General features: G+C 42.3%; 1 protein-coding gene across 1 annotated transcript in view; it reads right to left on the reverse strand.

Annotated features, from left to right (window-relative positions):
* Positions 1–25659, reverse strand: part of PATJ (PATJ crumbs cell polarity complex component) — a 331975-nt gene that overhangs the window by 13944 nt on the left and 292372 nt on the right. Inside the window, exons 35-40 of the mRNA XM_036754106.1 lie at positions 23273–23356; positions 14354–14547; positions 12109–12256; positions 10418–10504; positions 1395–1509; positions 3–40 (exon numbers count right to left, since the gene is read on the reverse strand). Of these exons, the coding sequence (XP_036610001.1) occupies positions 3–40; positions 1395–1509; positions 10418–10504; positions 12109–12256; positions 14354–14547; positions 23273–23356 (666 nt within the window). The remainder of the gene's footprint in view (positions 1–2; positions 41–1394; positions 1510–10417; positions 10505–12108; positions 12257–14353; positions 14548–23272; positions 23357–25659) is intronic.

Consider the following 25659-nt stretch of genomic DNA (forward strand, 5'->3'; position numbering starts at 1 on the left):
ACCCTTATGATCTCTACTGTCCTTGGGCCCATATCAGTTCCTATTAAATAAAGAGGCACAGAGTTAATGTTCTTAATAGAGAGAAAGTTCAATGAAGAGATAATATTAAATGAAAACCTCCTTGGACCTTTCAAAAGCAAATCCTTAACTAGCCACTTTTTTCTTAACAGAGAAATGTTGCTGTTGTTCAGTTGTTTCAGTTGTATCTGACTCTTGTGGCCCCAGTTTGGGTTTTCTTGGCAAAGATATTGGAGCGATTTGTCATTTCCTTCTCCAGCTGCTTTTACAGATGAAGAAACTGAGGCAAACAGGGTGAAGTGACTTGTCCAGGGTCACACAGCTAGTCACTCTCTGAGGCTGGATTTGAACTCAGGAAGATGAATCTTCCTGATTCCGGGCCCAACGCTCTATGCACTTTGCCACCTAACCAACAAGGAGCTATTGATCATGGACTGTGTCTGCAGTTATGAGGAGGGTAGTTTGGCCCAAGATGGAGAGACCCGTAATCATTGCACCTGGGCCAGCCAGAAGCTGATGGAGTGAGTCATGGAAGTAGGGGGAGGGAGAGAACACACTCAGGTGGCCTTGAGGCCAGACCCTTTCTGTCTATAGGAAAGAACCTAGTTATTTTTTTCTGTCCTGAACTGAAAGCTGGCAGTGCTTTCTTTTTTCTTCTATTTAAAAAGATCTCAAGCGTGAACTTCCAACCCGCCTCTGCTGAATGGCAATTGATTTCATTTTGTCTGCGTGGATAGTCTATAGTTGGCAAAGCAGAGTTTGGAGGGCATAGAGGGTCAGCCTCAGAGAAAGGGACACCTGGGTTCAAGCCTCACCTGTGACCCGTTCTAGTTTTGGGGGAAAACAGCACTTATACAATCCATTTTATGGGGCAGGAGGAGGGGGACTGAAGTGTGAGAATGGGAAAAAAGGGCTTTGGAACTACTAAAATCTCAGCTGCTTTTCCATTTTCACTGAACTTTGTTCCTCCCTCCTTTCCCTCCCTGCTCCCCTTCTCCCTCCTTCCCCTCCTTCCCCACCTCCTCCTTAAGCATGGACTGCTGACCTGCTTCTAATGACCTACAAGTTCTTCATTTTCTCTGTGTGAACTGCTTTAATATATTGGTTTTATTTTACAAGGCCCCCGGGGATTCTTTTTTCTTCTGGTCCAAATGCTTCACTGCTTTAATAAAGTGGAAGAAATATTTCACATTGAAACTCTCTGGCTTTATTTACTGTTGGTAGGCCTGTGAGAGCCCAGAGGAATAGGTCTCAACCTCTGAAGGCTTACAGAGATTTGGACCGAAGGGAAGCTCTTGCTCCAGTGAGGAGGCGACCTGAATATTTCCTGCTTTATTGTGCAGACTTGATTCTCCCATGGCAGAGGCAAACCATACCTGAGTTTCTCTGGGAAGAGTCCGAGGGCCTCTTGGTGCTAACCAGGTTTTGCAAGCTAGTGATAACAGGAGCCAGGGAAGGAGGAAAGCTGCTCCGGACACTGTGTTGACTCATCTACAATGAGAAAAGTAGTCAGATTTAAAAGTTTGGTCCTCATGATGACCTGTGAAATAAGTGTTAACTATTCTGCAGATGAAAAAACTGAGGCTGAGAGAAACAAAGCCATTAAATATTGGAGCAGAATTGGAACTCGAGCTTTCATCATTCTACGACCAAGGCTCTTTCCACTACACCACTTAGCTGGCCAAAGTGGTACTGCAGTAAGAGGCTTGGTTGGGAAGTGGGAGGCCCTGAGTTTGCCTCTAAGTTTGGCTACTTAACTGCTCCCCAAGTTCAGTTAACCTTGCTAACTCTCAGCTCCCTCACTCGTACAGTGACCTCAGATCGGAACTCCTAGAATGAGAGACACGGAATTCGAGCTGAGCATTCTGACTGGCATCCATGTTTCTATTCAAATGCTTCTTCGTTTGTTCTTCAACAACTGCGGGGAGAGTAGGGATGACAGGGGGTCACCATCTGCTGCAAACTTTGGGATAGAATGGATCACTTGGGCATGTTTGCAATGGCAAGGGAGACCATGTCTTCATGTGATGCAGAAAGGTCTGAGTGAAATGTCATGGGGAGGGGAGAAGGGTGATGTGGCAATGGGCCCCCAAACCTCTCTTTTATTATTTATCACCTTCTTTTCTCTTTAAACGTTGAGCTCCAAATTCTCTCCCTCCCTCCATCCCCCTCCTCCACTTACTGAGAATGCAAGCAATGTAATAGAAATTATACATGTGAAATCAGGCAAAACATTTTCACATTAGCCACATGTTTTTTAAAAAGCAAGAAAAATAAAGCAAGAATATTAAACTTCAATTTGTACTCAGAGTTCATCACTTCTTTCTCTGGACATAGCATTTTTTCATCATGAGTCCTTTGGAATTGTCTTGGATCACTGTATTGATCAGAGTAGCCAAGCCAATCACCATTACAGAATTGCTGCTACTGTGCACAATGATCTCCAGGTTCTGCTTATTTCACTTTGTATCAGTTCATACAGGTCTTATGATGTTTTTCTGAAACCACCCCATCTTGCCATTTCTGATAGGACAATAGTACTTCATCACAATCATATGCTACAACTTGTTCACCCAGCCCCCAATTGGAGGCATCTCCTCAATTTCCAATTCTTTGCCACCACAAAAAAAAGCTGCCATAAATATTTTTGTACATATGGGTCCTTTTCCTTTTCCTTTGATCTCTTTGGGATACAGACCTAGTAGTCATATTGCTGGGTCAAAGGGTATGCACAATTTTATAGTCCTTTGGGCATTGTTCCCAATTGTTCTCCATAATAGTTAGACCAGTTCACTACTCTACTAACACTTCATTAGTGTACCTACTTTCCTCTCATCCCCTCCAGCTTTGTTCCATGCATGAGACTTCAAGAAACAATAAAACAATTGTTTTAATTTGCCTTTCCCTAATGAATATTTAGAATTTTTTTTATATGACTATAGATAGCTGTGATTTCTTCTTCTGAAAATTGACCGTTTATTAATTGGCAAATGACTCATTTTTATAAATTTGTCTCAATTCTATACTTGGTATATATTGGAAAAATGAAGCCTTGGAGAAATTAGCTGTAAAATTTTCTGGTTTCTTGTCTATGGTACCTTTTAGCAAAATGTAGTTTCCTTGATCATCACCTCTAATTAGTTCTATTTTGTTCTATTTTATTCTAATTAGTTCTATTTATTAGTTCTATTTTGGCTTTTGCTTTGTCCGAGATTATGATTGCTACCCTTGTCCCCCTCCACCCCTTTCTTGAACTTCAGTTGAAGCATTCTGCTCCAGCCCCTTATTTAACTCTCTGTGTCTTTCTGTTTTAGGTGTCTCTTGGAAACAACATATTGCTGTATTCTGGTTTCTAATCCATTCTGCTAACCAATTCCATTTTATAGGTGAATTCATCCCATTCACATTCCCAATTATGATTAATAACTGTGTATTTCATTCTATCCCATTTTCTTATTTCTTTTGCTCTTTCTCTTTTTATGCTGTCCCTTCTCGAAAGCCTATTTGGCTTCTAATCACTGCTTTCCTTAATCTGCCCTTCTTTTTATCATCTCTGCCCTGTGCCCCCCCCCCCCCACCTCCTTACAGCTATCACCTTCCCCTCCTATTTTCCTATCGGAGAAGTTAGATTTCTATATACAATTTATATATATATATATATATATATATATATATATTTAGAGAGAGAGAGAGAGAGAGAGAGAGAGAGAGAGAGAGATTCTTCCCTCTTTGAACTAACTCCAATGAGAGTGGGGTTCAAGCATTGCCCACCCCTCTCATTTTCCCCTCCACTATAAAAGCTCTTCCTTGCATTTCTCTTTTATGTGAGAAAATTTACCCCACTCTACCTCTCCCTTCCCCTTTCTCCCAGTACATTCCTCTTCCTCACCCCATGACCTTTTTTTTTAAGATCATCCCAACATAATCAATTTATATCCATACCCTATGTCTATGGAGACTATGTCTAACTGTCATAATAATGATAAAGTTCTTAGGAGTTACAAGTATCATCTTTGCATATAAGAATGTAAACAGTTTAACTCCATTGAATCCCTTAAAATTACTCTTTCATGTTTACCTTTTTATGCTTCTCTTGAGTCTTCTGTTTGAATGTCAAATTTTCTATTTAGTTCTGGTCTTTTTATCAGGAATGCTTGGAAGTACTCTATTTCATTAAATATCCATTTTTCCCCCTGAAAAAATTTATACTCAGTTTTGTTGGGTAGGTTATTTTTGGTTGTAATTCTAGCTCTTTAGCCTACTGGAATATCATATTTCAAGCCTTCTATTCCTTTAATGTTGATGCTACTAAATCTTGTGTGATCCTTATTGTGGCTCCATGATATTTGAATTTTTTTTTCTGGCTGCTTGCAATATTTTCTCTTTGACATAGGAGTTTGGGAATTTGGCTCTAATATTCCTGGGAGTTTTCATTTTGGGGATCTCTTTCAGGAGGTGACAGGTGGATTTTTTCAATTTCTATCTTTATTCTCTGGATCTAAGATGTAGAGACAGTTTTCCTTTATAATTTCTTGAAATGTGATATTGATGCTCTTTTTTGGATCATGGCTTTCAGGTAGTCCAATAATTCTTAAGTTGTCTCTCTGATTTATTTTCCAGATCAATTGTTTTTCCAATGAGATATTTCACCTTTCCTTCTTCACTTTTCATTCTTTGGACTTTGTTTTATTGTTTCTTGAAGTCTCATGGAGTCATAAGCCTCCACTTACTCAGTTTTAATTATTAAGGAATTATTTTCTTCAAAGAGCTTTTATATCTCTTTTTCCATTTGGCCTATTCTGCTTTTAAAGGAGTTCTTTTCTTCAGGGAAGCTGTTAATTCTCTTTTCCTAATTGTCTTACATTGCTCTAACTTGTTTCCCTATTTTTTCTCTACCACTCATTGCTTTCTTTTAACTCTTCCAAGAATTCTTGTTTGGCTTGGATCCAATTAGTATTTTTCTTTGAGGCTTTGGTTGTAGCTGTTTCCACATTGTTATATTTTTTCTGAATTTATATCTTTGTCTTCCCTGCTACCATAGTAGCTTTTCATAGTCAAGTTCTTTTTTTGTTGTTTGCTCATTTTCGTGGACTATTTTGTGACTCTGAACTTTATGTTATGGACTCTGCTCTGAGGTGGTACTGTCCCATGCATCAGGCTTTTTTGTGTTGTTGTTTTCAAAGCTAGTTCTGGGGATTCTATAGGTTTTTGTTGCTTCTAAAGTTGTGTGATCTGGGGAGAGGTGTGGTCACTACTCTCTCGGTTTGTAGTCTGGTCTTTACCTAGGAAGGCCCCTTGGTCCCCTGCAGTCACAAGAACTAGCACTCCTCTTTGCTTTAGAACTGAGACCAGGGCCTCTGCTTCCTTGTGATTGACTACACGCACTCCTCTCCACCTTGGAAATGTGTCCCAGAACAGTGCGTGGGCAATAGAATTACCAATTAGCACCAGCCAGGAAAAGGTCCCTCATAATCCCCTTCTGACCAGTTGTCCAAACCTCTTATCATCTCTGGGCTGAGAACTCCTGAAGCTGCTGCTGCTTCTGGTGCTGCCACTGCCTCTGCGTGTGTGGGCTCCAGATAGGGCTGTACCCTGGCATTACAGACTTCTCCTTCAGACCTCCTAAGTTGTCTTGGGCTGGGAAAATGTCTTGCTCTGAAGCCTTTTTGGCTCTGCTGCTCCAACATTTGATTTCAGGTGTTACTTTAAAGTTGTTTGGAGGGGAATGTTGGGAGAGCTCAGCCTGGATTCTGCCATCTTGGCTCCACCCTGAGATTCTGCCAAGAAGCTTTTCTTGATTCTTCACCAACTAGTGTTTTCCCTCCATGGAACCCTGGGCTAATTTTGTAAGTGTTTTGTACATACCAATAATGTACATGTTGTTTCCCCTGTTATGCTGTAAACTCCCTGAGCATAGGAACCGTTTCACTTCTGTAGGAACGTGGCAGTGCTTGCCCATTATTGTTTAGTGGTTTCAGTGATGTCCGACTCTCTGTGGCCCCATTTGGGATTTTCTTGGCAAAGACACTTGGAGCAGTTTGTCATCTCCTTCTCTAGCTCATTTTACAGAAGAGGAAACTGAGGCAAATAGGGTAAAGTGACTTGTCCAGGGTCACACAGCCAGTAAGTATCTGAGGCTAGACTTGAACTCAGGAAGATGAGTCATCCTGACTCCTTCACTGTATCCACTGCATCGTCTATATGCTTGGCATATGGTAGGCATTTAAAAAGTTTGCTTATTTACTGATTTGGTCCCAGAGGGCCGAACTAAGAGAAGTAAATGTAAGTTAACTGTCAGGAAAAATAATTCAGAGCCATTCCAATGGGGGATGGGCCACCCTAGGAGGTGGTGAGCTCTCTGCCCTGGGAAGTCTCCAAGCACAGGCTGAAGGACCATTGACACATATTGAGAGTGGGCATTCCTTTAGGTATGGTTTGATTTAGATGGGAGGAGGGGTGCCTTCTAACACTACAAATTCTCCAAAATTTCCCCAAAGTAGAGCAGGATGGCCACTTGGCTTTCATAGCTTGCACTGAAGCAAAAAGCATTTTAAAACGATTTACTGCTGCAAGGCATACAAAAAATAAAACCATCCTCACTCTCAAGGAGCTTATATTCTATTGGCAGACAGCGTGTAACGTATAAATAATAGGTACAGAATAAATAAAAAATAAAGCACCTGGTAATTGGGAGGGGCACTGGCAGTTGGGGGTGGGTGAGAAGGTTCTGTGGAAGGTTGTACTTGAGCTCTGGCTTGAGGAAAGAAAGGGATGTATAAGGTGGAAGTGAGGAGAGAGTGCATTCCAGGCATTGGGGAACACCAAGACAAAAGCCCAGAGAGAGGAGCTGGACCATGTGTGTGTGTGTGTGTGTGTGTGTGTGTGTGTGTGTGTGTGTCTGTGTGTGTCTGTGTGTGTCTGTGTGTGTAGGGGAGTATGAATGATCAGCCTGACTTTCTTTAATGTTATTTGTTCTGGAATCTGAGCATTTAAAATACCAAGTGCTAGGCACAGCTACTTGCTGACAGGAATAAGTCAGAGGAACACCACTACCACCAAGAAATGCCACTTCTCTTTGTTTTAAGTCAGTACCTGTTTTTCTTACTCATTACTTCTAATGGTTTCCCACAAATGTAGCTGGGTGGGGCCACAGTATATAAAGCACTGCATCTGGAGTCAGGAAGACCTGAGTTCAAATCCAGCCTCAGACACCTACTAGCTGTGGGACCCTGGGTAAGTCACTTAACTTTTGTCTGCCCCAGTTTCCTCAACTATAAAATGGGGATAACAATAAAATCTAGCTCATCTCACTCTGAGGGAGCTGTAATTATTAGGGTGTTTATTCTCTTATCAGCCCTAAACTGGCCTCTTTTAACTTCTACCCATTGCTCCTGTTTCTGCCCTCTGAGACAAAAAGAATGATTCTGATCTCTCTTCTGAGGGTGTGATAGCCCTCAAATACCTGAAGATAGTTAGTATGCCTCCCCCCCATAGGATTCACTTAATAAATGCTCCTTCCCTTCCCTTCCCTTTCCAGGGTGAGGAGGCTAAGTGCCTTACCCCAAGTGACACATGTATTAAGCATCATAGTCAGGATTTGAACTCAAAGTCGAGTAGAATATAAGGCTTCCAAAGCCTGAGATTCCAATGTTAGGATGGTTTAACTGGACTGGCTGCCTCTTCTGTACTCCTGCAGGAAGTATACGCTTCCTTGTGAAAAGTCCATTATGCCATCAGCAGCTCCTGGTTTTGTTGGCTGACCAAGGAAATCACAAAAATTCTCAGGTCATTCTCTGACTGCTCTGGGAAGAGTCATGGCGCCCACTTTGGCTCATTCCCTCTGAAAAGCTGATGGCAGAGAGCAGGCAGCCCCATTGAATCTCTTTATACAAGAGTCATTGTGGTTGTCAGAATACGCATCCTGTTCTCTAGGAAACTCACTTCAGCAGGCTTGGACCACAAAGGCGGTCCTCGAGACAGTCATCTAGAAACAGCTGTAGGCTGATAACCATGGAAATGAGGTGACCCCTCTCACTGAAAAATAGCTTCTGCAGCCTTAAGACAAAAGGCCGTCTATACCCTTGCACAGCATGGAGTGGATTAGTGGGCTAAGTACAGCGAGGACTCTTCAGCGAGGCCATCCAGTTTAACTGTCTACCGCCAGCATTCAGAGCCAACCATGGGAAAGGCGGTACTGCAAAGGCCTTTTTGTTTTTTTAAGATGATGCCTATTTTAATCTTGCAAAAAAGCCCCAAATATCTGCCAGCACGGGGAGTAATGCCAGTCCACAAAACCAGGGAGAACCTGGCATTCCCCACTCCCCCAAGAATGACTCATTAAATGCCCTCGCTCTTCACAAGTTAGCTTGACGGCAAAATTTCATTGAAGGACCAGAACAATGCTGAGCTAATGAGGGTCAAATTGCCACCAGATGTTACCTTTTTAATAAACACAGCTGTGTCCAAATGCAGTCAGGCAACTCAGCCCCAACTGGGGAGCAGAGGAGAGTGTTTCGAGGAAAATGTTTGCTGGCAATAAAGGGACCAGAAAAACCGGTGAATTAATAAGCCCCTAGCTTTCATTTTCCATCCCTTTGCATTTAAACCTCACTGAAATCATACGGAATGTGGGGACCTGAAACCCACTTTATAGAAGACAAAAATCCAAACAGCCGGAGGTTTTGAAAGCCACTGTTATTAAATTGGGAAAGTGGAAGTAAGGAGAAGAAAGGAAAAGGGAGGCAGAATGGAGGCAGAATGGTGCCATGGAAAGACAGTCAGAGGGCCTGCCCTGACCTTGGGCACTCTGAGCATCAGCTCCCTCCTCTGGAGGTGAGTGGCTTCTTCTAGAGGGGGTCTGAGGTCCTTTCCAGACTTAGACCTATGGTCTTATAAGTGAATAATAATAATTATTCTATCTTGCATGCACATTATGCTTCACAGTTATATACAGACATCACAGTACTCCAGGATGGGAATTCCGGTCCATATCTACCCGAGAATCCTTGCTACAAAATGCCCAATAAAAGATAATTCAGTCAGAAGGCCTCTAGGAAAGAGAAATTCACTAGCTCTAAAGGCCGCCCATTTCACTGATATACCACATTTAAGTTTCTTTCTGACATCAAGCCTAATTTGGCTTCTAGCAACCCCCACCCATCGCTTCTCGTTATGTCCTCAGGGGCCAAGCACAATGAGCTTGAGGGATCCTTCTTTCATATAAAAAATCTTTGTAGATGACTACCCCATCCCTCCCTGAGTCTTCTCCAGGCAAAACACCCCTCCCCCCTTCCTACAATCTATTCTTAAATGACATAAAGTTAAAGACTTCACCATCTTGTTTGGCCTCCATTGGATGCCTTCTAAAAAATGTTTATTTATTTTTTAATCTATAGGATTAAACAAGCATTTCCATAACATAGTATAATAAAAAAGATGACTGCACATGAAACTACAAATCTATTTTGTACAACTTGCTATTCTTTTTAAATATGTAATGAAGGTATCATGTAAATTTCTTCCCCCCTCTTTTTTTCTCTTCCCTCGCTGCCCCATCCTAGAGATGGCCATCATTAGACACAAATAGGTAGAGATATATGTAAAATTATCCTATACATACTTCTACTTATCCATTCTTTCTCTGGATACAGAGAGTGTCTTTCTTCATATGTCCTTTATAGTTAATTTCAGTATTTATAATAGTCTAAATGATTTATGTGCTCAAAGTTGTTCTTAAAACAATATTGCTCTCACTTTATACAACGTTCTCTTGGTTCTGCTCATTTCACTCTTCAGTATTTCGTGTGAGTCTTTCCATGTTTTTCTAAGATCAGACCAAAGCACACATCCTTTGTCCCTGGATGCTACGGCCATCCTAACGTAGTGCCATGCCCTATTGTTAACATATTCAGTTTCCAGTTCACTAAAACCTCCACATCTTTTTTCAGGAATAACTGCTGAACCGTTGCTCCTCCATCCTACACTTGAGAAGCTGGCTATGTGAAACCAAATGTCATTTCATTAGTCCCCACAGGAAACTCAACGACATTGTTACTGCAGGAATGACTATCCTCTTTTCTACAGTAGAAGAAAGCCAACTTGAAAGAGGGAGTCAGTGCTTGAACCCAGGCTTCTGAGTCCAAGTCTGGGGTCTTTCTTTTCATGAGAACAATTCATTGGAATTTCCATTGGAAATTCCCTATCCCCATGCACTGGCTCAGTAAGTCTTAGAGTCTTAAAGATTTGCCCTGGGGTCTTGAAGGTTAGTGACTCCCAATGTCACAGAGCAAGGATATGACAGGGATTCCAAGAGTCTTTCCATAGCACTTCCCTCCCTCCGAATTAGAGAAGCCCACCCACTCATTGTTACTATTAGTTGTCATTCAAGGTCACTACTCACCTGGCTGTTCTGAGAGGTTTTCCTTGAAGAGAGCCATGAACCTGCCCTTAGTCTTCCAATTTCCAGCTGCACAAGGCCTTGAGCACACTTAGGATGAAAAAAAAAAATAACCCAGAAAAAAAAAACATCAGTGGAAGACCCCAGCCTGGCTGTGTGTATCTATGAGCCAGTGTTCCATAACGGGGGGCAGGGCAGGAGGCTGATAAGGATCATTCCCATGGAAGGTAACAATTATTCATTGCTGCCTTGGTATGTCCATTGTATAGAGCTTGGAACACAGTCGGTGATTAATAAGTGCTTATTGAATGATTGACTGAATATGCTGCTACTAGTCACTTTTCAACAAACAGATTTCACCTGTGTCTGTTTGCTTTTTTTTTCACTGAAGTTAATTCAACAAAGGACTAGTTCGGGATTTCCCCTCTTAATTTGCCTATTCTGGAGGAAACATATTTCAATAAGTGACAGAGTTTAAAAAAATGCATATAGCCAGGGAGATGGTGTCTAAGAGGAGGAGGAGATACAGTCTGAAAACTGAGTAAGCATCCCCTGAATGCTCTCTCTGTCTCTGTCTCTCAGTTTAATGCCGGATTGTAGGGGAAACGTGGTGAATGAAGATGGGCTAGTTCGCAGTTTGGGGTGGCAATGCTTCAAGTTTACTAACCAATGGCTTTCATGTATAATGCAGGGCCTAGGTAGCACAGGTATTGAGAGCTGGACATCAAGAAGCTTCATAGATATTTTACAAATATTATCTCTTTCCAAATATTTTATAAATTTAGAAATGTTATTTAATCCCCACATCACACCTGGGACACAGGGCTATTATTACCACCACTCTAAAGATAAGGTAACTGAAGCCAAGGGATGTTAAGTGACTTGGCCAGGCTAAACAATCTAGTTAAGTGCCAGAGGTAGGATCTGAACCCACATCTTCTTAATTCCGGGTTCAATGCTTTATTCAGTTCAGGACCTAGCTGTTGGTCAAAGAGTTCCTAAAAGCCAGTCCCAGTGAGAGCCACCTGCCTGGATATCTTTTCAAATGGTAAGAGAAGGAGGAGGAAAAGGAGGAAGAGGAAGAGGAGGTGTGAACTCCCTTCCAAGCCTGTCACTCTGAGATGAAAAGAATTCATATCAAGACTATGTATATCAGTCAGGTACCTGGTAGCCTGAGATACTACTTTAGAAAAATCTTCTTTGCAGCCATTTCCAATACACTCATATAACCAAAACAGAATTTTCCTTCTTTCTAGAATTTTTGCCTCCAGTGAAATCAGGGGACTTAATTTCGGTTTTGTCTAAACCTATGAAAGGAACTCCAGTTTGGGAGACTGAATCCCCCGATGCGCATGAACAATTCCTGTGATCACTGGGAAAGATGGAGAGGCTAAGGTACAGGAGGTGGGAGAAGCGGGGCTCAGCTCAGGTCCAGCTTACTAGTTTCCTGTCCACTAAGCAATTCTGCATCTTGAATTCAAGGGTTAAATTCTAAAATGAATAAATGATTATTTTCCTCCTGTGTCATCGCATAAACCACTGTAGCTTTGTAGCCAAACAGATTTTGGCTCCATGTAATTATGTTTTATAATTCATAACATAGCATTTCCTATATTTTTTAGGAATGACATTGGGTAGAAGCCTGCTAGCTACACAGCACTGTGAGATACCTCTATCAGACACCATCAACTCACCTTGAGGACGGTGGCCACTGTCTCCTGGGAAGCATTTCTCATGTCTTCTCCGTTCACAGACAAGATCTGGTCTCCCTGAATTAATCTGCCATCCAGGTCAGCAGCCCCTCCTTTCACAATGTCGGAGATAAAGACTCCACTTCCATTTCTGGCAAGATCACAAAGTAGGGGGCCAGTGACTCAGCCTTCTTTCACATATACACCATTCCTAGAAGTTGAGATACACTAACTCCAAAACACACAACAAACTTCCAAGTTCTTTCTGAAAGAATAATGATTTCCACATATACAAACTCTGCTAACTTTATATATATTTTGCATCTACTTACTTGTGTGTATGTCACTTTGTCCAGTAGAATGGAAGCTCCCTGAAGGCAGGTACCATTTAATTTTCATCTTTGTATTCCTGGCACCTAGCACAATGACTGGCACAAACTGTACACATACATTTTTTGCAGAATTTGCATTTATCTATTTGTGTATATGATGTTTTCTTCAGCAAAAACTATTAAGTTTTCATCTTTGTCAGGATTAAGGCTGTAGAGCAAGATGTGATCTGCCAACGGCCTCATACTCCTCCGGCTTTTGAATTTGCTTACAAAGGGAAAGTGAGCTTCACAGATTCCCCAAGGACCTGAAATGTTTGCTTCTTCTGGGGACCTTCTGGGTTGGTGCAAAGAGGGACCGAGTACTGACTTGGTAACTTTGGGCACGTCACTTAACTGGCTTATGCCTTAATTTTTCCCTCTGGAAGAGGTAAATCCCATACATTTCTAAGGCCTCAGGAATACTGGGAATAAACTCCTTGGATGGCTTAAGATGTGAATAAGAACTGCCCAGCATAAGAAGGTGTGGATGGGTTGCAGTCTGTACTTCTGGAGGGAGGGATAGAGTACCTACATGGATGAGATCCTAAATCCAGTTATGGATTAAACAAAATGGTGGCTCTTCCCCCAATTCTCAGGTTCCAAGGGCACAGGAGATAAGTAAGCAAACAAGCGAACAAACAAGCAGCAAGCAAGCACCTACTCTGTGCTAAGCATTGTGTTGGAGACAAAAAAGACAAAAATGAAACACTGCCTACCCTCAAGAGGGCAGGGGAGACATTTTTGTGCATATATAAGTCTATGCAAAAGATATACATAGGATCCATACAAAGGATAATGGGGAGCGGTGGTGGTGGAGACTAATAGCTGGGAGGGATCAGGAAAGGCCTCACATAGGAGGTGGCATTTGAACTGAAATTTGATTGAAACTAGAGATCCTAAGAAATACAGGTGACAAGGAGGGCATTCCAGGGATAAGGGACAGCCTATGCAAAGGCGTGGAGATGGGAGATGAGTGTCCTATAAGGGCAGTTTTGCAAATGTTGTAGAGTCCATAAAGGGGAGTAATTCATAAAGCTAGAAAGACAGACCTTGAAAGTCAGGTTGTAAAGGGATTTATTTTTTTTAATTCAATTTTATTTGCAGCTCCAAATTCTCTCCCTCCCATATCCCCTCTCATGCCATTGAGGAAGAAAGAAAAACAAAACCCATTACAGACATGCATGCATAGTCAAACAAAACAAATTCCCAAATCAGCCATCTTCAAAAAAAAAAAAAGCCTCAATTTGCCCTCTCAGTCCATCAGCTCTCTAACTGGAGGTGGGTGACAAGTTTCATCATGAGTCTTCTGGAATAGTGGTTGGTCCTTGTGTTGATGAGAGTTCCTAAGTCTTTCAAAGTTGTTTGTCTTTACAATGTTGCTGATATTGGATACATTGTCTCCTGCTTCTGCTCACTTCACTTTGTATCAGTTCATAGGAGTCTTCCTGGGTTTCCCTGAAACCATGCTGTGAAGGGCTTTAAATACCAACAGAGGACAATTTGTGTTTTACTGCAGGGTAAGAGGGAGATATGGAGCTTCTTGACATGGTCAACCCTATGCTTTAGGAATATCCCTTCGGCAGCTGTGTGGAAGATGGATTAGAGAGAGGAGAAACTTCATATGAGACATAAATATATTTTGAAATTATCCTAAGAACGTGGACTGAAGTCATACCTGCACATGTCACAGCTTCATTAGAATTAATGATGAACATGGCTCTGAAATGATCATATTTTAATATGTAATTTGGTCATTGGTTTGGGAAGCATATATGTATCAATGAACACTATGAAGAATGTGAAGATCCACATGTATTTTCTTGAGAGTCACATTCAAAGGCTGGGAACCTCCAAGAACAATTGTTTTAGCGCCTTACCGTTTTCCAACGATGCTTAGGCCCAGTCCTCGGCCTGTTTTCTTCTGAAGATCAACAGGGAAAATCTCCAAGTTTTCTTCATCTTTATAATGCGCTTCATCCCTATAAACAACCAGCCGCACTTTCTGGGGTGTCTTCCTCAAGGCAGTTATGGCTTCCTCATGGCTGGCGCTCCTCAGATCAATACCATTAACCTAGGAGAAAAACAATGATCAGACCGATGGTAATGAGTTCTTCTATTTGGATAGAAGCAATAGTTTTGACAAAGCATTTTTATGTTAATGATTTCACTTTTACCACATAGGGAAATAAACATTCGGGAACTGAACTTAAGAAGGACCCAGGGCAATTATAATGCCAATTTTATAGACAAGGAAAATAGAAGCTCAGAAAAATTAAGTGCCTTGCCTCGAATCACAGAAGGAGCGAATGAGGGAGTTGGTGATAGAAAAATTCTCCTAAACCATTTTCCTCTTTCCATCCCTTCTTGCTGACCCTCTGAAATGACTGTCCCCATGTTTCCCCACATGTGACACTCTAGTGCCTTTAATGACCAAATTCTCTTAAAAGACTAGCTCAAAACAATTTACTGAGTTTTCCAGTGGACAATTGATAGAAATTGCAGAGGCAATTGGAGGCTTGATGTCAGGAAAACTTTGCTAACAATTAGAGCTATTTCAGAGGCCTTTTCATCAGGGAGTACCTGGCACACAGTAAGCGCTTAATCAATGGTTTATTCTCCTCATAAGGGCTCTGGAGTCAAAAGCTAGAGGACATCCATTGGCTATGTTTTAGCAGGGATTCTCATCCAAAGATGATTTGATTGAAGTAGACATGTAAGGCACATCCAAAGTTGAAATGCTGCGACTCTGGAGCTGGAGAAGACATGGCCTTTCTCCTCTCCACTATCACGGAGGCTTGTGCGGCATTTACTTGATCGCCCCTAAGATTTCCTGTGTGTTTCAAAGGCTTTTATGAAGAGCTAAAGGACTACAGTAAGAGGGAACAGGAAGGCTTCTGTCTGGTGGAAAGAGGGGACCAGTTGCTATATTCCAAGGAGTGCATTCAGTCTTTATTTGCATTGGGGGGCCCATGGAACAAAAGGGGAAAAACACAGGCTTCAGAGAATCTCAGGTTTTGGCTGATTATTTTGCTTTTTCCCAATAGATGGCATACGAGACCATGATTTCACTCTATGTTAAGCAAGGGAGGAAAAAGCTCAAAGTACTAGAGCTGAACTTTCTAGGTTGCCAAATAGATGATGTGTGGGCATGTGTGCGCGTGCACACGTGCACACACACACACACACACAATATGGGTATTTAACTGTAACAGTTTCAATTTTAATGAAAAGCTTTGCCCCCAAAGCCCAGCAATCTAGGACCACATGAGCACTGCTTATTTAATGCATTAGTAATTACAAAGGCCACTTCCCAATGCTCCATTCTCAGTTCAAGGCTTCTATTTATACCTCAGTTTATCATATTCTGCTCTGGGCATGCCAGTAAAAGCAATTAAAAATATTACCTGATATATGGAATTAATATCATGAATAGTTTTATTATAATCAATAATAAAGTCACTCAAAAATTATATGCAGTTTTAGAAGCACAATAGGTTCCCCAAATTTAACAGCTATTCATTTGGTTAGACACAAGGGTCTTATTTTTTTTTCCCCTATCCACAGGAAAGGAAGAGAAAGGCAGCGGGGGACAACAGATGGAGAGGTTAAGCAGGCAGGAAGTCTCTATGCCTTGGAATAGCCTATTTAGAGAAGCTAGTCTGGATAGAGTTCACAGAATCACAAAGCAGTGTACCATAGTGGAGGAAGTACCATCATTGAATTCATGTCTGACTCAATTCTATGGGTCAATACTTTCTCATTTCTAAAATAAGGGTAGGGTCTGGATTAGCTGACATCTAAGGTCCCTTCCAGCTCTGAATCCACACTCTTATGACATAGACTGCTTTCTAAGGTTATAAGTTACTGACAAGTTGCCAATTTACATTGGTAGATAGAATTTCCAGCCTGGGACTTCCTCATGCTAATGGAATCACAAGTCTAGATCCTGAAAGGGGCAAGGGCAGGGGGAGACAGACAAGGAGGTCAAAGAATTCCATGAACTTACCCCACTTATGCAGTAAAAATTCCTCACTACCATTAGCAGGGTGGGGAGGAAAGCACTGCTTTTAATGATGCAGCAAGGGAAAAATAAGAGTCAAGAGATCTGGGTTCAAATCCTTTTCCAACTCTTAGTATTTGGCAAGGTACCTCACCTCTCTAAACCTCAATTTCTTTCTTCATAAAAGGAAGCAGTTGGGCCAAGTGGCATCTGAGGTAACTTTGGCTCTGGATCTATGAGTGACTTAAGATATATAAACAAATGTTGAATTTTTACCTGGTACCAAAATACAGATGTTGTCACATGGGCTGATTAAGTGCCTACTACGTGCCAGGTGGGCAGCTAGATGGTGCAGATGATAGAGCACCAAGCCTGGAATCAGAAGACTCATCTTCCTGAGTTCAAGTCTGGGCTCAGACACTTACTAGCTGTGTGACTCTGGGCAAGTCATTTAACCCTGTTTGGCTCAGTTTCCTCATCCTCTGATGAGCTGGAGAAGAAAATGGCAAACCATTCCAATATCTCCACCAAGAAAACCCCACATGAGGTCACAAAGAGTCAGATACAACTGAAGCGACTCAACAACAACAACAAATGTGCCAGGTACTGTGCTAAGTGTTGGGAATTCAAAAAGAGGCAAAAGACAGTCTGTGCCCTCAAGGAACTCCCAATCTAACGAGAGAGACAACAAGCAAACAATTATGTACAAACAAGCTCTATGCAAGATAAATGGGAAATGATTAAGACAGGGAAGCCACTGGAACTAAAGAGGAGTTGGGAAAGGCTTTCCGTAGAAGATGGGATTTTAGTTGGGACTTAGAGGGAGCCAGGTAAGTCATTAAGTAGAGATGAGGAGGGAGAGAATTCCAGTCATGGGAAACAACCAGAAAAGATGTCTGGGGCCAACAGATGGAATATCTTGTTTATGGAATAGCCAGGAGGCCAGTGTCACTGGATCAAAAAGTATGTGGTGGGAAGCAATGCGTAAAAAGACTGGAAAGGTGTAGGGTGTGTGTGTGTGTGTGTGTGTGTGTGTGTGTGTGTGTGTGTGTGTGTGTGTGATGAAGGGCTTTGAATGCCAAACAGGAAGCCTCTGGAGTTTACTGACTAGAAAGGGCTGACACAGATCTAAACTTTAAGGAGACCACTTTGACAAATGAGTGAAAAATGGATTAGAGTGGGGAGAGACTGGAGGCAGGCAGATCTGCTTAACAGCTACTGCAATAATCCAGGCGTGACATGATGTGGGTCTGTACCAGGGTGAGGGCAGCGGGGGAGGAGGAAAGACGGCTACTGGAAGAGGCATTATAGAGGTAAAATTGACAAGAGAGGCTGCAGAGGTGAAATGCGCAAGAAATGCTGCAGATGTGAAATGCACAAGAGATGCTGCAGAGGTGAAATCGACAAGAGAAACTGCAGAGGTGAAATCTACAAGATGCAGAGGTGAAACTGATAGGCCTTGGAAACAACTTGGATATGGATAAGAGATAGTGAGGAATCCAGGATGGCACCTAGGTTGTGAGTCTGTGGGTTTGGGATGATAGTGTTGCCCTCTACCATAATGGGAAAGGTGGGCAAGTGGGAAGAGTTAGGGGGAGAGATAACAAATTCAGTTTTGGACATTGAGTTTAAAATGTCTGCTGGACAGCCAGCTTGAGATGTCTGACAGGCCACTGGAGATGTGAGACTGGAGGTCATGAACAGTCATTAATTTAGGATAAGTAAGGGCCAGGCTACAGAGTATCCAAAAGGTTCTTGTATAGTCCCTCTAACTTGCTATTCCTCGCACAAGACACTCCTGACTCCAGGTATTTTCATTGACTGTTTGCAATGCCTGGAATGCTTTCCCTCCTCATCTCTGCCTTCCTGGCCTCCCTGGCTTCCTTTAAATCTCAGCTAAAATCCTAGCTTCTGCGAGAAACTTTTTTTAAAAATTCTATCTCTATCTTGTTTGCACACAATTGTCTCCAGGTTGCCTCCTCCATTAGATTAAGAGCTCTTTGAGGGCAGGGACTGTATTCTCACAAAGTCTGTGATTTAGAAATGCTCTTTCTTCTTTTTCCTTTTCCCCTGAGGGTAATTTATCAAAGTTAAACAGCTGATTCTGGGTAGGAAAGAGGGTAAGAATAGAAAGTTAACTAGCAGGATAAGGCACCCAAGCAGGAGAAAGTTTGGGACCATAATTTGGGAATTACAGGCCTGGAGGACAGGATGCTTTTGACAAATATGAGGTGAAGGACCACTACTTGGTTTGTCCTACAGCAAAGGGCATTCTCATTCAGAAAGAGAACGGGCTAGATGCTTTCTGAGGCTGGGAGTCAGGAAGGCCTGAGTCTGAATTCAGTCTCACACACTTACTTACTGTGTGACCCTGGTCTGTGCCTCATTGTAAAAGGAAGGCATTGCACTCAATGACCCCTAAGAATGCTACCAGCTCTAAATATAGGATCCTTTCTAAAATTAAAAAATGCTAATTATTTTAAAAATTTCATCTTCATTTCTAAATATATCTCTCTATATATTCCACTACTAGGCAAAGCATCCCTTTAAGACTGAATAGAAGAACCCCCCACACCCCCCAAGAAAGAAAACTGGCCAAAAGTCTGAGAGTTTGTGCATCATCCACTACCATAGCTTCCAATCTCTGGAAAGAAGGGTCATTTTCTCCCTCTCTCTCTTCCTTTCTTTTTTCCCTCTCTCCCTCCTTTCTCCTTCCTTCCCTCCTTCCTTCTTTTTTCCCTCCCTCCCTATCTCCTTCCTTCCCTCCTTCTTTTTCCCTCCCTCCTTTCCTCCCTCCCTCTCTCCCTTCCTTCCTTCCTTCCTTCCTTCCTTCCTTCCTTCCTTCCTTCCTTCCTTCCTTCCATTCTGTATGTTTTGTTTGATCTCTGTCACCTCAAAGTTTGCATGACTCTCTTACCCACTTAATTAAGTTGCCTAGCTCTTTGTCCATGATTTGTCCCAACTAATGTTGGTCAAGTATCCTGTATATGCTTGCAATGGGGCATAATGGGACCTTAGTGGGGGGTAGAGCACAGGGTGATGCCATATGTACACTGAGCAGGGTATATCCAGGATGACTGGAGGGAGAAACCACTCAGAATGGGTCCGCCATGTCAACACCTTCAGAGTCCTGTTAAGTTATTATATAACCAAATGAGATCTTTGTTTTCCAAACTGTGCATGGCCTGGCCTGTCTGGCACTGAAGTCATGCTAGGATGGATTCCTGATGGAGATGACAGACTAGCTTTTCCTGGATGGTCTGAAAAGGAAGATACAGACCCATCTGTTCAATAGAATGAGGCCAGGCACTAGACAGGCAGGGAGACAGATCAGTGGGCATTTCCAATTCTGTTCCCTGCACTGCCATGTTTATGCTACACATGCTCATTGGCAGTGAATGTTCCTGTGCACGGGCAGGGGAGTGTCACTGGAATCACAGAATCTCACAGACAGCAGGGACCTCTGGGACCATCTGGGACCATTCCTGACCTAGAATCCACTCTATAGTATATTGGACATGAGGTCATTCAGCCACTGCTCGAAGACTGCCCATGAGGAAGAATAAACATTGTGCCTTATATTTTCAATTTTTTTCTGACTTGTGATTAGAGCTAGTCCAAAATGGCATAGGCTGCCTCAGGAGGGATGGGTTCCCCGTCCTTGGAGATTCTCAACAAGAGGCTGGATGACTGTCTACGTGATAGAGAAGATCGCTGTTCAGGTACTCCAACATTCTTCTATTGCCTCTAGGCTTAAATATGAACTCCTCTCTTCTCATCTGAAGCCCTTCACAGCTAGCTTCCCAGATTTAAACAGTATTTCCCTTCATGTACTCAGTAATTCAACCAAACTGGCCTTCTTCCTGATGATAATAATAAATAATGACAACAATAAAAACAACAGAAGAGGAAACTGAGGCAGACAGGTTAAGTAATTTGCCCAGGGCCACATAGCTAGTATTTGTTTCAGGCAGTTTTTGAACTCAAATCTTCCTGACTCCAACTCTAGCTCTCTATGACTGAGCTTGGGAGGGGCAGCTGTACTTTTATCCTAGATGAAAAAGAGAGCTAGTCTAAAAAAAAAAAACAAGGAAAGAAGCAAAGAGGGAAGGAAAGAAAGAGGTTAGAAATGAAGGGAGGAAAGTAGGAAGGAGAAGAGAAGAGCTTAATCCCTCTAATGAGAGTATAGGAAACTCAGGACTGAACCTGATACAGACCACATGCACAGATGGGTGCAGAGAAGATGGTGCCTTGGTGGAAATGGAATGGGTCCAGTGGACCAGAGCCTTGGAACCAGCAACAAGTTGCTTAATGTTAGGCATATATGTAGATGTTGTCTTACTCCAAAGAATTTAAGCTCCTTGAGGGCAGGAAGTTTCATTTTTGTCTTCATATTCCTTGAACCTAGGATCACACCTGGCATACAACAGGTGTTTAATAAATGCTTACTGGTTGAACGAGATATACATTGAATTAGATGGCCTTAGTGGCCCCTTCCAAAACTGAGATTTTGTGATTTCTTCATCCTGGGAAATTCTCAAGGCCTACTTAGGGCACAGGGAGGATGAGTGACTTTCCTAGGGGACCACAGCAAGTATACATTCAGACATTTGAACCAGAACTTCCCCACTCCAAAACTGACCCTCCGCCTAGTCTGCCTTTTGTATGTTAGACAAGCAGATGATACCGTGTGGGTAGTGATGGGCAGATCAAACAATTGTCTAGTTCAGGATCCTTCCTCCTTTCATTGGAGAGGTGAGGGATGAGGGGGATGGAATGGGGCATATACTGTCAGGGGTCACTGTGTTGGTTGGTTTTACCAAATTATTTTTCTTTGCTATGTGGGAAGGCTTACTTGGAGAGGTATACTTAGAAATGACTGGGATGTACTAACCAAAGGCATGAATACAACTTTTTAAAAAGTCTCTTTCACTTTAAGTGAATTTAACAATACTGACCCTTGGCATCATCATCATCACGTGTAGGGGCTGACTACAGTTCACAGCATGCAAGCAGTCGACCTCTTCCAAATATTCAATTAAGGAGTTGCTGCCCTCTCTCTCTTTTACCTCATCATGCTAATTACCAGCTTTGGGTAAATCCTAGCTGATTATAAAACGAGAAAAACCTAATCATTAAAACCATGTTCTGTGTTAAAACTATTAAGCCCATCCCCAAAGAGGCCCCCCTCTGTTTTGCTAACCCTATACACATATAGTATAATGAACCCACTGGGAATATCACTGTATCAGCATGGAAACAGTCAAGGTCTGCCTTGAAATGACTTGTTTGAGCCAAGCCTCCTTTTACCTTGGAGTCAGTGTGGTTACACCTTTAACCCCTTCCTTTCTCTATTTTCTAACCCATGGCTGGCTCTCTAGTTTCCTCCCCAGGGACAGAACCCATTGAAGGCTGAGATCCAATGATGTCAGCCTTCCTGGGTTATATGAAAGTCACTAAGCAAAATGCACACATGCTCACCATAAAATGTTAACTAGTCAATTAAATTGCTCCAATAAAGGAAATAAATGTTGCCTAAAGGCTTCACGCCACAAAGTAAGCCTTTTAGTCCAGCCTACACAAATTGCCGGCTGTGGCTTCTCCTTTACCCAGTTACTGGCACTGAGCTGCCGCTTTCATGCCCATGCAAAGTGATGACAAATGAGAAAAGCCCGGTAAGATGGGGCCATTGGTACAGTATGGTGGGCCAACAAGAGGGCCCAGAGCTGCATTTCAGCTGACCAGGGGAAAAAGGAGTGGGCTGCCCATTTGAACATAGTTTAATTGGTATAATTCAATTATTTGCCTTGAGAAAAGATATTCAATGCTGGGAGCAAACGTAGACACAAAAGAGGGAACATGGTAGGTGGTGAACCATCCTCAGAGTCAGCAGGACCTAGGTTCAGTCCCCACCCTAACATATGCTCTGTGCTTTGGGCAGAGACAATCTATCAATGCCCCAGGCAGTGCTCCAAGACCATGGGTTACTGATCTGCCTTGGTGGAGGGAATTTCCGTCCTTGTTCAGTCGTATCCAACTCTCCGTGACCCCATTTGGGGTTTTCTTAGCAAAGACACTGGAGTAGTTTGCCATTTGCTTCTCCAGTTCATTTTACAGATGAGGAAACTGAGGCAAACAGGGTTAAATGACTTGCCCAGGGTCACACAGGTAGCAAGTATCTGAGGCTGGAGAGGTCTTCCTGATGTCAGGTCCAGTGCTTTATTTACTGTACCACCCAGCTGCCCTGGGAATTTCCTTATACCGAGGAAATCTCTGACCTGCCTCCCCCAAAGATCTCAAAAATATGGCATCAGCAAAGAAAGGAGAAGTGACTAAGCAATCAAGAAAGCACCAAGGTGGGGTTGAATTTACGTTTTCTCATTGCAGGAGAGATGGGGGTGGGAGGGACATCAGAGAACAAGGAGTCCACCCCCACCCCTCACCCCTCCATTTTACAAAGGAGGCCCAGAGAGGCTCAGCAACTTGGCTAAGGTCACACAGGCAGTAAGTAAGTAAGCCAGGATTCCAACCCAGTTACTCTGCCTCTAAAACCAGTTTTCTGGATTTTGCTGCCATGAGAGGAAATAAGGGAGGGAGGGAAAGAGAAAGAGGGAGAGGGAGAGGGAAAGGGGCAGGGGAGAACATAGGGCTTGGTGAGAAAAATCAACAGAAGGTGGGAGACCCTAGAATCCTGTGAAGAGCAACATGGGACCTCTGAGTTAGAGGGGGATAGTTTGTGGACAAAGAAGAAATCATCCAAGGGATTACATTTCTAAGCAAAATTCAAACCATTTACCTCTAAAATCTGGTCACCAGCCCAAAGTCTTCCATCTCTGGCTGCTGCTCCTTCTTCATACACTTCATGAATAACTATAGCATCCTGTCAAAAACATGCCCAAAACAAGTTTTCATTACTTTTAATCCAATCCGATAGAGTTACTTATAAAATATCTACTATGTGCCCTGCATGGGGGATACAAAGACAAAAGTCCCTGCTCCCAGGGAGCTTGCATTCTAGCTGGAGGAGACAATAAGCATTTGTTAATCCCTTACTATGTGCCATGTGCTGGACTGCATGCTGAATACAAAAAGACAGCCATGAAAGAGACCATGGCTCCCCACCAGTTGCCACCCATTCTTGTACCCAAGAACCAAACTGAGTCCAAATGACTCAGGTGACATCTAGCTGTCATGAAGACAGACAAAGAAGGTATATTTAAGCATCACAATGAATTTCTCAAGGTCTGTTTACTAGCTTCCTTGTCTCTGTGTTGTCTGATAGAATATTTTTGTGCGGAACGCCTTTGGTGGCACTTTTGTCCATGGCTGCTGGCCACCAATGACCTGTAGGTGAACTGTGATCCATCTTACTTACATTTCATGGTAAAATCTGAAACCAGGCTATGCATCTCTATGGACATTTAAGAATTTGGCAGAGGCAGGCTATTAAACATGAATCTGAAGCTTAGTGGGGAGCAGAGCTAGTTAGCCTGTGAGGTCTAATTTATGTCGAGTAATGAGAGAAGAGATTGAGATTAAACACACAGTATAATAATTAGTTAGCTAGAAAGAACTGAGTTGATTGGAGACTGGCTGAACAAATTGTGGTATCCTGAAGTAACTGGATATCCATTAGTCAGAATGGACAATAAGACAAATTCAGGAACAATGGGAAACTTTGCATGAACTATGCCAAGGGAAGCTAATAAAACCAGGAAAACATCTGATAGCAGTAGAATAAAATAATTGAGAAGATCAATAAAACAATGGTGAAGTGTATCTACAACAATCAAACCTGGACCCAGAGAAGAAATAACCAATTTACAGCCCTCTTTTCTTTGGAGAAGTGGGGGGACATGGGGGGCAGAATGCTGCAGATGCTATCAGATAAGAGTATCCTGTGGCTAGGTTTTCTTAACTGTTTTTCCTTGTCACAAGGGAAGGCTTATAGTGTGTGTTGGGCTGGGGGGGTAGGGGGGGCAGGGAAGAGGAGAAATGATTGTGATGCAAAATCGAAAGGTCTTAAAATAAAGCTTTAGATAATGTTGGCTAGGACATTCACTTGCCTGCCAGTCACCAGTCAGTTCACTATCTCTGTTACTGTCCCAGGTACAGTGAACTATATGGAAAAAATAAACAGTAGCCAGCAGTCCATGCCTATAAGGAACTAACAGTCAGTGTATTGTGTGTGACTGTAAAATAATATAATCCATTTTTTTTTTACACACCAAAGCCATCCCTTTGGCAGAGCATACACTTATTACAAAGATACAGATACTGCCATTGATCAGACTACACCTGGAATCTTCTTTGGAAGCTGCCTTCAGAACCTCTGGAATACTCTTTTGCATGGTTACAAATATGTAAAGAGATTCAATTGATTTCAATTCAGCCAGTCTTTATGATAAATCTATTAAGTGTGAGTGCTTCACTGTGGGTGGGGGTGGGGGGGAGGGTACAAAGACAAAAACAAACAACCCAGTTCCTGCCCTCAAGGAGATTACATTCTATTGGGGGAAACATGTACAAAGAAAAGTAAACAGAAAATATGTATGGAGCAAATACAAAGTATGGGGGGCAGGGTGGGGTAGAGTTAGAGAACATAACTGAGTCTCCTGTGGAAGGGGGCACCTGAGTTGTACTTTGATAGAAGGTAGGGAGATTAAGAGATGAAGGTGAGGAAAGAGAACATGGAAGAAAACCTGGGCAAAGAAAGAAGAGGGAGATGGCATCCGAGGGAAAAGGAAAGCCAATTTGTCTGGAATATATAGAGCAAAGGGAGGAGGAGTGTGAGGTCAGACTGAAAAGATAGGTGAGAGACAGAGTAGGAAAAGCTTTATTGAAATGCTAGCAAAAATAATTAACATAAAGAGGAGACAAAACTGCCCCTATCTGTTGATGACATGAAAGTTTACTTAGAATACATGAGAATCAGCTTAATTGAGATTATAGTGCTAACAAAAATACAGGGTATAAAGGAAATCCACAAAAATCAGCATTGCTAAATTATAATAGAATCTGAAAGATAAAAATAGAAAGGGGAGAAATCCCATTTGAAATAACTACAAAATTTATAAAATATTTGGGACTCAGTCTTCCAAAGCACACTCAATACTTGAATAGATTCAATTACAAAATGCCTCTTTAAAAAAATGAACAACAGCATAAACTGCTAGAAGATTC

Source organism: Trichosurus vulpecula, chromosome 4 (genome assembly GCF_011100635.1).
Source record: "Trichosurus vulpecula isolate mTriVul1 chromosome 4, mTriVul1.pri, whole genome shotgun sequence".
NCBI classification, from domain to species: Eukaryota; Metazoa; Chordata; class Mammalia; order Diprotodontia; family Phalangeridae; genus Trichosurus; species Trichosurus vulpecula.